General features: G+C 38.1%; 1 protein-coding gene across 1 annotated transcript in view; it reads right to left on the reverse strand.

The window, feature by feature from the left end:
* RASGRP3 (RAS guanyl releasing protein 3) overlaps positions 1 to 15,626 on the reverse strand; it is a 30,027-nt gene extending 14,401 nt beyond the window's left edge. The window contains exons 1-6 of the mRNA XM_026680818.2: positions 15,535 to 15,626; positions 13,640 to 13,771; positions 10,836 to 10,983; positions 9,549 to 9,722; positions 7,545 to 7,661; positions 6,806 to 7,081 (exon numbers count right to left, since the gene is read on the reverse strand). Coding sequence (XP_026536603.2) covers positions 6,806 to 7,081; positions 7,545 to 7,661; positions 9,549 to 9,722; positions 10,836 to 10,983; positions 13,640 to 13,771; positions 15,535 to 15,539 — 852 coding nt within the window. The 5' untranslated portion in view covers positions 15,540 to 15,626. The remainder of the gene's footprint in view (positions 1 to 6,805; positions 7,082 to 7,544; positions 7,662 to 9,548; positions 9,723 to 10,835; positions 10,984 to 13,639; positions 13,772 to 15,534) is intronic.
* Positions 15,627 to 18,115: the final 2,489 nt, after the last annotated feature.

The following is an 18,115-nucleotide window of genomic DNA, read 5'->3' on the forward strand; positions in this document are numbered from 1 at the left end:
TATATATATATATATATATATATATATATATATATATATATATAAATTAAATATATATAATTTATATATATATAATTAAAATATAAATATGTATATATATATATATATATGAGATTCTGCTGAAACGTTGCTACAACTTTAAAAGCACCACTACTATGACGTGGGAAAATACCCGAACAAAGCTGAAGTATGTATGTATGTATGTATGTATGTATGTATGTATGTATGTATGTTAAGTTTTCGCAGGTACTTACATGTATGGTATTCAATACCCGAACAAAGCTGAATACCATACATGTAAGTACCCGCGAAAACTTAGACAAAATCAGTAAGATACTGCACAGACATCACATCAAGACTGCCTTCAAAACAGACAGAAAAATAGCAGCCATCCTTAGAAACCCCAAAGATAAAATTGACCTGGAAAACCAAGGCATATACGAAGTCCCCTGTGCATCATGCCCAGCCACATACATTGGACAGACCAATAGAAGAATAAGTACCCGCCTGGATGAACACAAAAATGCAGTCAAAAAGCTGGAACACACTTCCTCACTAGTCCAACACATGGAAGCCACAGGTCATAGCATCAACTTCAATGGCACCAAAACCCTGGCCACTATGGAAAACCCTAGCCACAGAGTCATCAGAGAAGCCATAGAGATTGAAAAAAGACCAGAAAGCATGAATAGAAGAGGTGATTCCACCAGGCTGTCAATCATTTGGAAGCCTGCACTCACAAACAAAAAAATCTCCACACCACAAGCCAGGCAAACACCTGGGCACAAACAGATCCCCCCAGCTCAAACACACCCCAACCAGGCACCCAGATGAAAGCCAGCTTCCTAACTAATGATAGCCGTCCATTTACCCGAAGCCAAGCTGCACTAAAGGCCTCCAATAAAGTAACACAATGCTGCCACCCAACCAAGATACAAAAAGAGCCAAAAAACAGACAGAAGATATTAGAGACACCAATCAAGCAGAACACAGCAAACTCGAGGCCAATAAACACAGACCAAGACTCCCAACCAATCAGGATGAAGAAAAAACCATTCTGGCACAGCAATAGGCTGCCCCAAATTTAAATCTGAAACCACTGTAAAAGTCTGACTCACAGACGGACACAATACAGAAGCCTGATGATGGCAGATGAGATTCTGCTGAAACGTTGCTACAACTTTAAAAGAACAACTACAATGGCGTGGGAAAATACCCGAACCAAGCCGAATACCATATATATATATATATATATATATATATATATATATATATATATATATATATATATATATATATATATATATATACACACACACACACATACATACATACATACATACATACATACATACATACATATACGTATTTGCGCGTATAAGCGACTTTTTGCCCTGAAAAAGATGCCTCCAATTGGGGGGTAGTCTTATATGCCGGGTCGTCTTATACGCCCGGCAAATAGTAATTGGGAAGCACTGCGGCTGCCCGGCTGAGGCACTTTTGCGCACCGTGGAAGCGAATCCCGTGAAGCCGAAAGGAGCAGCCAGCCTTCTCCCAGCTCCCAAGGAAGCGAGGCTCACCGCCCGAGCTCCGCTGAGGTATCCGGCTGGGGCTGTCAGGAGTTGTTACCGCTGGCGCGGCTCCGCGGCTCCAGTCCCGCGTTGCCTCGGGAAGGGAAAGGCAAAACCAGGAGCCGCTGCTGCCATTGCAAGCGCCGCCGCGGCTCTTCCTTTTTGCCTTTCCCTTCCCGAGGCAACGCGGGACTGAGAGCTGGAGCGCGCCAGCGGTGCAACTCCTGACAGCCCCAGCCGATCCTCAGCGGAGCCCAGCGTGCGAGCCTCGTTTCCTGGGAGCTGGGAGAAGCTGCTGCTCCTTTCGGCTTCACCGAGATCATTCCGATAGACAAAGTGCCTAAAAAAAAAAAAAAGTGCAAAAGTGGAAGGCATGCGGAAGGGGCGAGTATATAACAAACTATATTTTGAGTGGAAATGTTGGGGGGTCGTATTATACGCCGGGTCGTCTTATACGCCGGCATATACGGTATATATAAATATAATCACATTTTTAATTTTTTATCAGAGTTTATATTCCAGACTGCAACATTTGACAGTAGGAAAGGAACAGAGAATAGGTAATGTAAATAAAGGATGATCCTGGGAAAAAAAAGCAGCAACATAGTACAGGTAGTCCTTGCTCAACAACTGGTCACTTAGCAGCTAAAAGTTACAAGAACCTTTCCAGAGCAACTTACAACCTGTTTTTGAAGTTGTGATGGTTGCATTCCCTCCTCTGCATTGGGTGCTTGGCAACCAGTTCGCATTTATGGCCATTTGCAGCATTTTTGGTCATGTGACTGTAATTTTTGGTCTTTCTTGCCAGTTTCTGGTGTTTACTTTTGTTTTCCAGCAAAAAAATGCCCATTTGTGAAAACTGATTTATTTAACTGCAAAAAAGGTGCTTAGAGTTTGTGGAGATCTGGATGGAGGAGGACAGGCTTCAACTTAATTCTGGAAAAACTGAGTGGCTCTAGGTTTTAAGGCCCTCAGTCCTGGAGATTTCCCATCTTTAGTTTTGAAGGAGGACAAACGTCTCCATTCAGAATTGGTGTGCAACTTGGGTGGTTTTCCTACTCTCACAGATTTTATTCAAAAGCAGGGGGTAGCCACACCAGGTGGGCTTTTACACAGGTTCATCTAGTACACCTGTTGCATCTTTCCCTGGACCGGGAAGCCTGGCTCATGGTGAACCATATCTTAGCTATCTCCCATTTAAATTAGAAAAATGCCCTCTACATTGAGCTGAGCATTCAGAAGCTTCAGGTGGTCCAGAATACTGGTGTGTGCCCACACACCAGCATTCTGGACCATCTGAAGTTTCTGACCGCTCTTGATATTCTCATAGAACGTGTAGCTTCATGAGTGCACTGGCTCCCAGTAGGTTTCCAGATGATTACCATTTATTCTATTCTATATGGCATAGGAGCAGGCTATTTCTGGGACCATCTTTCCTCCATTCTCTAGGCTTAAAAGGAAGACCATGTTTTAGAACCCCTCCATTCAATAATGCCATCATGGATCTGGCAGTTGTGCCTTCTCTGTAGCTGAACCCACTGAGATCCAGAGGGCCCCAACCGTGCTATAGCCTTTCATAAATCTCTGAAGACTTATCTTGTTTCTCCACACTTATAGGTCAGGCAGATAGGTCAGCTTTGTGAATACTATGATTTTGTTCTGGGGGTTGTTTAACTGGGGCACCATTTTATACCATTATGATGGTTTTAATCTTTGTACACCTGCCAGATTCAGTGTTGTAAGATGGATGGCAATATAAATAATTTAAATAAATAATGAAACAACTTTTTATCAGATGGGTATATGCAATCTTAAACACCATGTGCAATGCTAATGATCAGCCCTGCTTATTTCCTTTTATTTGCAGTAGCTTCCTTAGCAGGTTCAGTTGGAAGTAATCCTACTGCCAAACAATTGCAGCTTTCATAGATTTACTAGGATAAAGGTCTACAGCAGCACATGGTCAAATAACAAATAAATAGCATTCAGAGAGAAATTCCATAAAATCATGGAAGCAATTGTTATCACAAGAAGCCTTAAAAAACGTAAAAAAATAATAGTGCTGCAAATAAAATGGCTCAAATAGAAAAGATTTTAAGATGGTGGCTAAAAAAAGGGGAGGATGCTACAAATATGAGACCCATAGCCAAGAAGATTCTTTTTCCATTGTCTTCTTAATTTCAAATGGGAATAGATTTGGAGAAGACCTGTTGATCATGCCTGAATGTTTGTTAGATTCATACAGCAGACAGCAGTAATTCATCTAGCAGATCCCAAATTCTTTGAGTTTTATAGGCCTAACCAGTTACTGAATGGAACAAGAACCAAATGTTCTATTTAAAAATGTCACTGTTGTGGTTCCAGTCTAGCAATGGCCATTGGCGCTACCAAAAGTAAGTGACAAATGTTTAATGATGTCAGTTAAAATTAATTTTAGTCATCTTGTTAAAAAATTATTAGAGCAACAGGTTTTCTATGACCAGGAGAAGACAGACACTTCATTGGCAAAATGTCTGGATGTCACAAGGGCAGCAAAGCTCTCCAATGATTAAACTAATCCTTTAAGCTGGGACTCTTTCCTTTACGCATGGAATCCTGAACCCCAACTACTTCTCCCATTAGACCAAATGAAACCAAACAGCCCAGTTGAACATTAGATAGGTATAGACAGTGAATTGGGACCAAACACCCTACTTTCACTGCTCCAGGAATTGATTTCATTGCATCTAAACTGTACAGCTCTCCAAAGCACAGTATTGCCTTGCTGGTTGTCCTTCAGCAATCATCCTGGGGAGGTGAATTGTACATTGGATCAGTGGTGGGATTCATTTTTTTTTTTACTATAGGTTCTATGGGCATGGCTTGGTGGGCGTGATGTGGTTTGGTGGGTGTAGCTTGGTGGACGTGGCAGGGGAAGGATACTGTAAAATGTCCATTCCCACCCCACTCCAGGGGAAGGATACTGCAAAATCTCCATTCCTTCCCCACTCCTGGGGGAAGGTTACTGCAAAATCCCATTCCCCTCCCCATCCCACTAACCTGCTTTCCAGCTCCATTCTCCTGTGCAGGGCAACAAAAGAAGACCCAGCCAATCAGCTGGGACTTGGGAGACAGAGAATAGGTGGGGGTGGGGCCAGTCAGAGATGGTATTTGCTGGTTCTCCAAATTACTTAAAATTTCTGCTACCAATTCTCCAGAACTAGTCAGAACCTGCTGTATAGCTCTCCAAAGCACAGTATTGCTTTGCTGGTTGTCCTTCAGTCATCACCCTGGGGAGGTGAATTGTACATTGGCTGCCATGATCACCCATTACTAAGGCACTACTTAATGGCACAGGGAAAACATCCAAGGAAGGGACTGAACAGTGTGGTAGAGACTATTGGAGCAACAGGTGTAGGGAGAGAGCTGGATAGTGCTCCTGTTTCAACTATTATTCCTTCACCTAACTCAGCTGGCTGTTTCTAACAAGAGCACATGATAAATATCCTATTTTTATTTTATTTTCATAAAGGATATTGATTTTTTTTAAACCATGCTTCTATAAGTAGGTATATATGCATGAGTATGTGTGTGCTTGTTTATTTTTATCTTTTAAACTAAAATAAAGTTCTGGAGATGTTAGCAATAACTGTGGCTGCAAAAAAGTAGTGGATTACAGCTGCTCTTGTTAAAATTTAATCAAATCTGAAAGATGCTCTCAACCCATTACATAATAAATTATATTAAAAAAATTGGGAGAGAGCCCAACAATATTAAGAATCATTGCCAGCATTTAGACTGCTGTAGTAAGGAGAACTGCTGGCAATCTTCTTTCATTCTAACTTTCCCTTAAATACACTTGTTATAGTTATTTCACTCTGGCTAAACCTACAGTGAAGAAAAAAAAACCCATTAAAGTGCAACAATATGACCAACAGAAAATCAGAATGACACTGAAAGAGGAATATGTAATACAGGACCCTGTTCTTAATTTGAATAAAAAACAGTTTTAGTGCAAAATATTGAGGGCTACTCAACAGTTTGGGGGCTGTTTAGTATTTCATAGTGTTCAAAACATAGTGTTTATCATCTGCTTACTAATCTCTGATCATCAGAACTTGAAGGAAAATAATTTTCTTACAAAACAGTAAAACCACACTGAAGAGTTCAGCATCCCATGGTTTCTAGGTACAATACCCCAAAATTTATAACATTTATATTAATTCAGAAGTGAATGCTTACCTGCCCCCTTCCCAACATTTTAAAGAGAAAACAGAGATAGAACCCTGGTACATAGTACTTGTTTTTTCATTTTTTTTTTCTGGCTATTCACGAAAGAAGCATTTGTTATAACAACGACAAACTACTTTAGAAGCATGACTGATAAAAGTTTGTGTTGTTATATTAGACACAGGGAGTTTCAATTTAAAGAGCTTCTCTCTATGCCTCTCTTGCAATAACAAAAACTTTGCTAACCAGAAGATTCTTCCTTGATCCGAAAAGCATTCCGCATTCTAGTTGTGGTTCAAAATTTCAGAAGAGATAAAGCAAGCTTCTAATCTTTGAACATACTGTATTAAAATAAATTACAATTACAAGATGCAATTGTTCCAATCAAGTTTATAAGAGATTGTGATCTGGACTGATCTCTCAGCCCAATATTTTTCTGTTGCTTAATTTGACATCGTAAAAACAAAGCAAGGTATAGCTTTCCCAACACAACTTCCATAAAAATATGTGAACATATAAAACAATTCCAGTGTAAACCAAACAATAATCAAACCAAACTAAAGACCAGCAGGGTTTTCTAAAGATCTTTCAGAGGCATTTCAGATCAACAACACCAAAACTTTATTAGGAATAAGCTGCTGAGAAAATTGTTTTTTAAAATACTTGTTTGAAAGTCTATACATAAAGCAGATACAAGGGAACTTCATAATTGAGAAGGCCCAGTCTATAATGACTATCGGTCTATTTGATTTTGATGGTAGATCTCTGGATAGGACCTCTGAGACTGTTTTGAATATAGATGAAGGAAGTCCTTAAAGCAAAGTCTGGCTACACTTTTTAAAGCTTAAATTTGACTACCAGTCATTAAACTGGGCTAAAAATATACAAATGATCAACTCAGGTTTACAGTATGGTACTGTATTATGTATCCATACCACCAAAATATTACGAGTACCTCCACAGTACATCAGCAGAAATTTCTGAATAATCCTCAAGTAGCACTGCAGAAGGCATATTAATCTTACCGTCAGCAGATTAATTAAATCCATATTTGGCTCCAGATGGTGGGATGCAGTCTGCAGGGCTACCAGCTCACTCAAAGTGACTGAAAGCTGCTGCATTTTCACAAGGTTGACTTTGTCCTCATTGATCCAGTCTGGAAAAACTACATGAACTGCTATTAGATCCTTCAAGTGGACTCCTAAGATGGGGATTTTGAAGTTGACACAGTCTGCAAATGTTTTGCGGTAGTTGCAGTAGTTTCCATTGGAAGAGACCAGTTCAGTCATTTCATCCCAATCCTGCAAAGGAGGCAAGAACCAGCAAGAATCAGCAAGAACATTCTTGGTTTTGTTTTGATTAAGAGGGAATTTAGAAAAATTACACCGGAGGACTAGAAATCTACCTTTTTTTGTAAAGGGAATCATTATCCAATTGCAAAAATAAGCCAGATGATTGATTCCTGTATATATTTGATGAAGAGCCATAGTTCTATGTATGAATACATAAACTGCTTTTAAAAAATCCAAGTTTAGAAAACTTTACATTTTTTTTAAAAAAAGACATCCCCTATTATCATGGTAATATCCTGCCAGTAATTAAATCAGATGGACCAATGGCTGATTCATATGATTCAGGATAAGAAACATCCATATTTTCAATCTCCCTTACTTCAGTGGAAAAAAAGTATATGATATTTAAAAAATCATTTGTAGTGGTACATTTTTCTCTATGTAGAAATGAAATGTGAATTTACTCTCACACCTTGGTAACTTCTGAAGAAAGATAAGAATGAGTTTCTTTCAGACGTGAAATAGAACTGTGACTTAGGCCTCCTACAACAGCCATCAGTGTATTGAAATTTTGAAGCTGAAGAAGTTTCTGTGGAGAGATTCAAACATTTTTGTTAAAAGGTTATATTATTCATTATTCATCTGAACCAAACTTGGGAACTTCAATTGAAGATGTGTGGACTTCAATACTCAGAATTCCCTGGCAATTATTAAAATTCTCAGCATTGGGAAACTCTGATCTAGACCAAATGTATGGTTTCAGAAGAGAAGAATCTAAATAAACTACCTCCATATGGTGAAATCACACAATTTTATCGTAATGGGATACGAGACCAATGGGATTGTGACTGAGGAGTGTTGTTTCACAACCAAATGTCAAAATTTATGTGTTAAAATGTAATTCAGCAGTTTATATTTGAAATTTGAGTACAGACAGAGATGTCAATAAATCCATAAATTAAAAATATTTTTAATAAAGATAATGATTAAAAAAGAAAGAAAAATTCCATTACAAGCTTAAATATTGTTTGGAATTTATTTATTTCAAGAGTTAAGTCCATAACTCTAATATATTTATAGACAGAAATAAAGTTAGATCTACTGATCAAATTTTTCACACTGAATCAATGTCATTTATATATGTTCCCGTTACACATATTCATAGGAATTTGCTTATAAACCACAATGATGAAAAAAAGAAGTAATGAAGAAATGTATGTGGCAACATCATGATGCACTCTTCACCTTTTGGTACTTGTGTCCTGATATTGAACACAAGTGTAGAAGTCACAGTTTTCTTCCTTTGTTCCCTTTGTTGAAGGGACTGGTGTGCACAATTTATTAGAAAGTTTGTTTTTTTATGTCTTTACACTTTTCATTTGGAACCTGATTGATAGGCACAATGATTTACACCCCTTGCTCTTGTGACATTCTACCTGTGACATTTGTGGAACTGCTACGTAAAACGTCTATTAGCAGGGCCACCCATAAATCAATCAAAAGGGTATTGCAAGATGATGATGTAGAGCAGGGCTGTCAAACTCCCAGCCCATGGGCCAGATGTATCATGCACTGGCCATACCCACGCCCAGTATAGTGGAGGGGAAAAAAAGTCCTGATATGTCACGTGATGCTGCTGAACAACATGAGTTTGTCACCCCTGATCTAGAGTAAACTCCCATCATCAGAAAGATTCCAGGTAGATCCTCAGATTCAATCCTTTCTCATTTTGGAACATGATAAGATTGGTCTGCAGTGAGGAAAGTAGCTTGTACGATACACATAAAAGTACACTCAGCACATTTCTGAAAAATGGTTCACCTTCTCTTTTTATATAGTCTTTTTTTTAATCAGCAGGTAACATAGTGAAGATCATCAAGACCAGAATTAAATGTATGCTTTGCCTTTTATTGATTTTTCCCAATGGCATCCAATAACAATATTCTTCTGCTCTTATTTTTAGTATTATTTTTAGAGAAGTTGGCACGTCACAAAACAAAGCAACAATATATGACTTCATCTTCTAGAAAATGGTGGGCAGTGGTTGCCCAGTGCTTTGCTTGGACATTTGCCAACCTCCCTCAAAAGAATAAAAATAAGCAGAGATAAAGATCCTAGACAGGTGTCAAATAGCTTTCTGAAAATTGATGCTTTGTTTATTTATAAAATTTATATGCCACCCATCTCACTATTGAAGCAGCTCTGGGCCGCTTACAAAATGAACCTTATAAACCTAACATTTTGCAATGGGGTAAATCCTGCCTAGCAGCCAATTTTTTGACATGGCCTACAACATGTTTTTGAAATTCCATATATATATGCCCAATAGCCTCCAAGTGTTAGGGATTTCTCCTCTAAGAGAGTAAATTAAATATGAAATAGTTTAAAACATTAAATTTACAGATACTTTTTAAACCTGCATTTTATTCCATTTTATTCCACGGGATTAAATCAGGCTCCAACAGCATAAAATTACCTGTGCAACATTGATGAATTTTGTGATAACTTCTGCTCTTTGTTGAGGAGTTGGTTTGCTCAGAACCATCAATTGGACCCACTTTGAGATGCCATTAAATAAAGCAATTGATCTTTCCAGAGTCGGATTGTTCTCCAGGCAACCATGGATCACATAACTCTGATAATCTGTAAACTAGTTAAAGGGAGGAGTTTCACTCTCATGTGCTTATCTCAAATCATATTAATGCATTCCCAAGATGGTGCCCTCCAGATTTTCTTGGAAAGCAAATCCAAGAATTCCCGTATTTGCTACAAAAGCTCTACTTCTTAGATGCCCTCATCCAAAGGAAAATATTTTGAGTGTGTGCAGTTTAATTATTGTTAATGTAATAATAATCATTGTCATGATTAAATATTGACCCTCTTTCGCTCATATCTTTTCCAACAGTATTCAGAACTTGATTTCAGAAGCAGTTCTATATAGTGGGATAATTAGCAAGCTAAACTTATTTGCATATGTTTTGCATGTAATCTGGTGACTGCAAAGATGATTCCAAACATACTCATACTTAGATGTATGAAATAAACATCCAGAGTTAAACATTCTTTATTTCAGCTGCTGATAATAAATTGATGAAGGATGTATTGCTAATGATCATACTTTCTTTGGATGAGAACATGTTGGATTTTTGGAGTATCTTTTATAATATTTGCTTTACTTACAAACTTAGAGACAAAGCATAAGTGGAATCAGATTGACAGTTTTGCAAAATGTAAGCTTTTACAGATTTCACTGGTAGTTTAATTCAAATTCTGCAAGAATCTGTCATCTGTTCACCCCATGGTTGTTGTTTTGCATACAGAAGCTGCTAAACACATCAGCTCACACAGTAGCCATTTACCATTTAGGAATGGTTAGTAAATAATCATTCACAGAGCAAACGAGAAGGGCTATTAAGAAATATTCTGTCCTAGGAAGGCAAATCCATAAAAAATGCCTCTGTCTTAAATAGACAGGAACTCTCGATAGTATTTATGGCATCCTAATTGATAATCAATGGTACAAAAATTAATTTGTTCTGCTTAAAAAGATTCTGTTTGATTTGGTTAATAATTTATCCCTGATACTTCATACATGCAATGAACAAATCATCTCTTGATGCTACAGTAAATAGGTAGTAAGAATGCATGCATGAATTAGCATTGGGACTTGATTAAAGGAACCTTCGTCATAAGGTCAGATTCATAGTTATGAGCACTTTTTGCCATGAATTCAAAGTAGTATGAGAAATTATAAAATTCTTACAGAGATCCTTCGGAAAGATTTATACTCCAAAAAAGTGAGATGCTCTGCTAATTCAATGGGTTCCAAATGATCAAACAATAGGCAAGCTTTTCCTTTCTTGGATGTTTTTTTCCTTTGTGTGATTCTTCTCATCCAATCATAAGAGGGTCTGTTAAAAAAAGAAAGAACGTAGAGCCTGATTTGATCTGATGCCCCAGAAGAAAACAATGGCCATTGTCAAGCCATATAAAGAAGAAGACTTCCATGTTCTTTTTTGACGTAAAGTCAGATAGAAGACTTTAAAATCTTCATATACTATAAGGAGAGTGAGATAGTTGCTTGAAGTCAGTGTGCTGAGACAAGTAGAGATAGTCCTCAACTTACAACAGTTCATTTAGTGACCAAAGTTACAATGGCACTGAAAAAGTGACTTATGACTAAATTGTCACACTTAAACCATTGCAGGATCCCCATTGCTATGTGGTCAAAATTCAGATGCTTGGCAACTGATTCATATTGATGACATTTGCAGTGCCTTGGGGTCATGTGATCAGATTCTTTATTTTTATTTTATTTATTTTGTCAATTGCTTACAAGATAATAGGTATAAGTATAGACATAGTTATGAATACATGAAATGGATACATATAAGAAAAATAAAAAGAAACAAAATTCTACAACCTTCTGACAAGGAAAATCAATGGGGAAGCCAGATTCACTTAACTGTGTTACTAACTTAACAACTGCAGTGATTCACTTAACAACTGTGAAAAAAGGGTCATAAAATGGGGCAAAATTCACTTAACAAATGTTTCACTTAGCAACAGAACTTTTTGGGCTGAATTGTGGTAGTAAGTTGAGGACTACTTGTATAAAATATAAGCCGAGGTCTGTGGATCAAAGCAAAAGTATAACTGATCTAGCAAAGGTCACTCAGCCAAATGCTTCTAGGAAATATGAAAATAAACCATTAATGTAACAGTCCTTTTTCTATTTCCAGAAGCAATTATTTAGATTGCTATTACTTCTGGAATGGGAGACTCCCTCTGTTCACTGTTATTAGCCTTGGTTTTTCTTTCTTTCTTACAAGGATATCTCAAAACAATTCCATAACCCACAATCATAGAAAACTAACCTCAGGCATGCTGGTTTGGAATGATGGAAGTTAATATCCAAAGCATTAAGAGAGTATATCATCTTAAAGGCTAAAGGCTCACTTACTCTTATCAGGATAGATGATTTCTATATATGTTTTTCAAGTTTTTTTCCAGAAACATTTTTCAAGACTGTGAAATCGGTCTGGAACGTGAGATAATTATATTGATCTAGTGTGTGCTGCCTCAAAATACTATAAATTTTGAAATCTTTATAGAGCAATCTTTCATATTGGGTCAACATTAACAATATGTGCAAAAATTAAATAGAGAGACACAGAGAGGCATTTTAGTGTAGTCAGTACTTAGGATCTAGAACTGTGAACGGCAACATTTAACAGTAGAGTCACGATCTAATTAATACCTTAGACACTTGATATTTTTTTTAAAAAAAAGGGAGTTGTTTCCAAGACTGGGAAAAGTATACCTCACATTCTGAGGTTATACTGCGGTATCTTCTGCACATCTAGGGACGTGTTGCCTGAAAAGTCCCCCCCCCTTTTTTTTTCAGGACTTTGATGTGACTATAGAAGGCTAGCCATATACTTTATTATCAGGACTGATAACTGCCAATCCAATAGACTATTACAGGGGTGTCAAACTCAAGGCCTGGAGGCCAGATCAGGCCTGAGGGGTGCTTAGATTTGACCCGCGGGGCTGGCCTGCAAACAGTGAAGGCCCGACCTGCAGTGCCTCTGCCAACAAAAATGGAGCTGCATGCGGCCCTCCCAAGTGCCATTTTTGCTGGCAGAGGGTTTCAGGAGGCCATTGCAGCCAAGAATGGAACTCCTGAGATCCACGGGTGGCACTCCCAAGCTCTCTTTTTGCTGGCAGAGGGTTGCAGGAGGCTGTCACAGCCGAAAACAGAGCTCGCAAGGGTTGTGGCTCACAAGGTGGCCCTCACAAGTTCCGTCTTCGCTGGCAGAGGGTTGCAGAAGGCCATCACAGCCAAAAACAGAGCTCGGGAGCCTGTTTTCACTGGCAGAGCACTCAGGAGCCCATGAGCATGGGCATGGCCAGGGTGGATGTGGTCAGCTCAACATCACTGACCACACCTACCCTGGCCACACAAGATCAAACACAACCCTGATGCGCCCCTCAATGAAATAGAGTTTGACACCCCTGGACTATTAGGAAAGCGCTATACTTCTGAGGAATATAGTGACAATTCCTAAAATTTAATTGCATCACTGCAATTGCATCAATTGGGAATAAAACCTACCTACAGCCATAATGCCAATTCATTCTTGAAAGGAGCATTTCAATTTTGTTATATCTATATAACATAAAATAACTTGTTTGTTTTGAAAATTATACATAGTATACTATATATAATTATATATATAAAATGTCACATACACACACACACACACACATACACACACATTCCAAACAAAAATATGTTATATAGATTGATAATAATAACTCATACTCTCTTTCCACTTATCTAAAGAGGCAGCTATTACATAATTCTTCATCATTACTAATAGTTTTACATGACTGATATTATTACTTTGGTAGTTAGCATTTGATGTGAAGATTATTAAACCTTTTATATAACGTAATAAAACAGGGCATTTCAAATATGTCACACCAATTCATTTTTGCTTCTTTGGAATGCTGTTGAGAATCCTAGTTTAATAATGGTACCTCACAGGTGATAATCCTTACATGCTAGAAATGTCAATAAGGTGTATATGTTCTTCATAACCTAGATGGCAAGCTAATTCTTGAAACTCCTCAATCAGATGAACCAAACCAAGATCCAGATTAAATTCTGCAGGAAATTCCAAAATCCAGTACCTGAAATTGTTAACCCAAGAATTAATGATATATCAGCCGTGGATTTCTTACACTATGTATTAACAAAATTCACAACCAGAGAAGATCATACTTTTAATCAATTATATCAGCTGGGTATATTGTCTGGGCATGGATCCAATTGCATTACTACGTGGTCTCTCAACCAGTGAATGTTTTCTACTCCATGAACAGCAGTTCCATAAATATTAAATACTCAGTTTTAGACATTTTCTCTGTCTAACAGAGAAATATATATAATAATTCTTCTATAAAACCCAAAAAGGATTCCCTTGCAAAAGAGTTCTACTCTCAACTCTAGGGTACTATTTAATCACCCTAGAGCGGTGATGATAAACCTATAGCAGACGTATCACAGGTGATATGCCATGACATTTTTACTGATACACCAGGCCTTTGGACCCTCTGGACGTCACATGAAAGGGCCAGTGGTGGGATTCAAATTTTTTTACTACCAGTTCTGTGGGTGTGGCTTGGTGGACATGGCTCAGGGGTGTGATTCAACCAGTGTAACAACTGGTTTGGTGAGCATGCGTCTTGCACGCATGCACAGAGGGTTTGCTACTGACCTTCTCCTGCAATCCTGCAATCTCCCCAGAGGTGGTATTTAGCAGGTTCTGACCAGTTCTGGAGAACCGATAGTGGAAATTTTGAGTAGTTCGGAGAACCGGCAAATACTACCTCTGACTGGTCCCCATCTCTTCTCTGCCTCCTGAGTCCCAGCTGATCGGCTGGGTTTTCTTTGGTTGCCCTGCACAGAAGAACGGAGCTGGAAAGCAGGTTAGTGGGCTGGGGAGGGAATGGGGATTTTGCAGTATCCTTGCCTTGCCTTGCCATGCCCACCAAGCCACACCACGCCTACCAAGCCATGCCCACAGAACCAATAGTATTTTTTTTTAATCCCACCACTGAATCTCCCTGTGTGTTAAACAGCTGACGTGTGGCAATCCGCTGTGCTGCGCAAAGCAGCTGAGCTTGAAATCCAGGAAATAAAGGTCAGAGTAGAGCAGGGGCGGGAGGATGGGTGGGACCAGCAGCTGATCATCAGAGCAAACTGGTTCACTCACAGATGATCCTTGGAGCTACCGGTTGAGCCGAACTGGGCCGAACCGGTAGAATACCACCACTGGAGAGGGCTCTGCTCTCACGGAGCCTCTGAGGTCTCTACATACACTGTAAGAATCAATGTGATTTTCTGCTCTTTTTGGACAGTTGCAAGGCCATGCAAGAGCATTCTCCAAAGTAGCCAGCATTGTGCAATCTAGAATTGCCTCAGGTAGGCATTTTGAAAAATATTTACAATTATGTAAGTATTTATCTATTAATAGTACATTTAGATAATTTATTGCTCTTCATTTCTCTTTTGTCCAGGGGGTGGGGTGGGGTAGAATGACATGTCACCAGTATTAAGGTTGATATTTTCTGATTTTTTGACATACTGAGCCCAAAAGGTTTGTCATCACTGCCTTAGAGGTTTATACCAAACAAGGACACTAGTTGTCTAAGCACATCTTCTGACTGGCAACAGGTCTTCAAGAGATATGGAAGGATGTCTTTCCAGACCTAGTGGAAATTGGTTATTAAATAAAAGTATGAGGGCATTTGATTCTGGAGTGTTCCATCATGGCTATTTGGAGTCACTTAATTTAGCTCCACCAATAGTTTCAATTTAAACTGGGCGGGGGTGTTTCTTCCCCTAAGCCTTGAAAACTACATATTCTAGTTAAATTTAAAATTCCATTTACCTCATAAAGTAACAGATTTTTAAGTGGATTTCACTGCAGTTTCCTCCATTGGCATTTCTATATGTAAATTTGTTAAAGAGGTTTTAAAAAAATTCCTTTGGTTTTCTTAATTTGCTTAAAAAGAGCATTTTGATTAAGCTACTACAGTTACATCATTTAATTGTAATTGAATCGGATACTTAATATTTCTTTTAAGCTTCTCTCCTTAAATATAATATCCAAACAATATTAGAAAGGTAGGATATAAATATGTTTAACTAAAAAAGTTCAGCACATTATTACATGATTACAAAGATTATAATAGAAACTTAAAGCTATATTAAATGTAGTACAATATGAATAGGGATAGAATACTGCAATACAATACTATACTATATATTTCTATGTAATTCACAAGAATTACATTTGCAAGTCACAAGGTATCCATAACTTATACAAGGCTTAATTTTCCACCACGGTCACTTTGAAGAAACTGGATACAATCTCAGCAGGGGTGGGATTGTACCAGTTCGCACCTTTTCGCTAGAACCGGTTGTTAACATTCTAAGCAGTTTGGAGAACCGGTTGTGAGAAGAAATTACTGGCCTAATCCTGTAAGGAAGGCAGGAAGGAAACATTCTGGTGTTGCTTACAGAAACTGTCTCTCCGTTAACCCTTATTACATTCTTGGCAGGACTAGACTTCCTGTCTCAGGAACTTCTCTGGAGTTTTTTTTCCTCCTTTGCTGATACTTTGCTTGTGTGGAGTGACCATGCAAAATTACAATGGCACTGAAAAAAGTGACATGACCATTTTTCACACTTACGACTGTTGCAGCATCCCCACAGTCATGAGAGGCCAAGCAAGGAGATGTGTGCCTCGATGTGAGTGATATTGAGTTGGACATGCCCACCAAGTCACATCCACCCAGTCATCTGACCACCAAGCCATGCCCACCAACTAAGCTATGCCCACAGAACCGGTTGTTAAAAAATTTGAATCCCACCCCTGAATCTCAGGTTATTTATTGCTTAAAACAAAAAATCTACAGTACATTGTTAACAGTGCTGTAGCTTAGCACCTTCTTGTTATCCCAGTTATTTTATTTCAACAAATAGGAACTCCTATAGAAGTTCACTGAAGTTCCAGAAGAAATGAAGTCTTATTCCATATGCAATTGCTCCATCTCTGTTCCACAAGAATTAACCATTGTTAATTTTTTCCCAATAATATAGAGGGATTTTAATGAAACTTCTAATGGACTTGAAATGCCAGCTGCCTGCAACCACAAGTACATTTAGAGTTCATGTATCTTCCTCCAAATAAAAATAACTGTTTCTAGATTTTAATTATGTTTGTCAAATGGCTTCACTATCCCCATCAAGTTCTACCTTGAAAGTATTTTGACTACTATTACTGGATAAACTGATGCTTAAGAATCCTCAACATAACTCTCTGAAAGGATATAGGGAGAGAAGTTTATTTGCCAGTTCTGTGGATGACAGATACCATCGATGCATTAAAAGAAACGTTCTCGGCAAATTATTGCCGTTCAGCTCCCCTTTGTTGTCTGTAAAAGAACAGATAAATTGAAAACAGAACAGTGAATATGACTGAATGACAAAAAGCATCCAAATGTTAAATTCCTGTACAAATATTGCTAAATAATTTGTTTCTAAATAGAAACAAAAATAAAAATAAAGTTTTACATTGTGAAATGAAATGAATTTATCAGAAAAGTCCATTCATTTGGCATATAGTACTAGACTAAAAATGTGTACACCAGGCAGTTCTCTGGGGATACATTTCCCCAATCTGGTACCTGCTAGATATATTGGACTTCAATTTCCTTAAATATTTTTTCCAATGTATGATCAGATGGTATCAAGTTGGCAAAATTATTTTACAGATGTTGTCCTAATGAGGCAATAGCAATAACACTTAGACTTATATGTGACCTCATAGTGCTTTACAGCACTTTCTAGATGGTTTACAACATCAGCATATTGCCCCCAACCGTCTGGGTTCTCTTTCTACTGACCTTGGAAGGATGGAAGGGTACATCAACCTTGAGCTCTGTCAGGGTTGAACTCCAGGCTTGGGTAGAGTTTGCCTGCAGTATTGCATTCTAACCCCTGCATCACCAGGTCCATTCTGTCCTATAGCCCATCCTATTCATGTACTATTTCTTATAGCTGGCCAGTGAACTAGACAGAGCAATACAAATCTCTCCATAAGAAACTCACTTGAAATTATGATGAAAATAGTTTTTATTGACTGTACTTGGCTGATGAAATTGTGGGCACCAACTTAGCCATTATTTTTGTTATCATAACCTTTTCCCATGACAACCAATATTATGGACCGATTTTTCAGATATGGCTGTATCCAGCCAGGCACAAGCAGCATTTTATTAAATCCTTCCACTAATTTTCATTTTGGTCAGTACTGCAATGGAATGCTTTAATTTGGCCAGCCTCAACTAGTTCATAATTTGAGTTTATGGGGAATCTTTGAAACTAACAACTCTGAATTAAAATAATATTAAGATAAAATATAACTATACTAAACGAAGTAATCCAAATGTTAAGAATCCAAGCCA

This window comes from Notechis scutatus, chromosome 1, assembly GCF_049901735.1.
Source record: "Notechis scutatus isolate UNSWTSFEM ecotype Mainland chromosome 1, rNotScu1.2, whole genome shotgun sequence".
Classification (NCBI taxonomy): Eukaryota; Metazoa; Chordata; class Lepidosauria; order Squamata; family Elapidae; genus Notechis; species Notechis scutatus.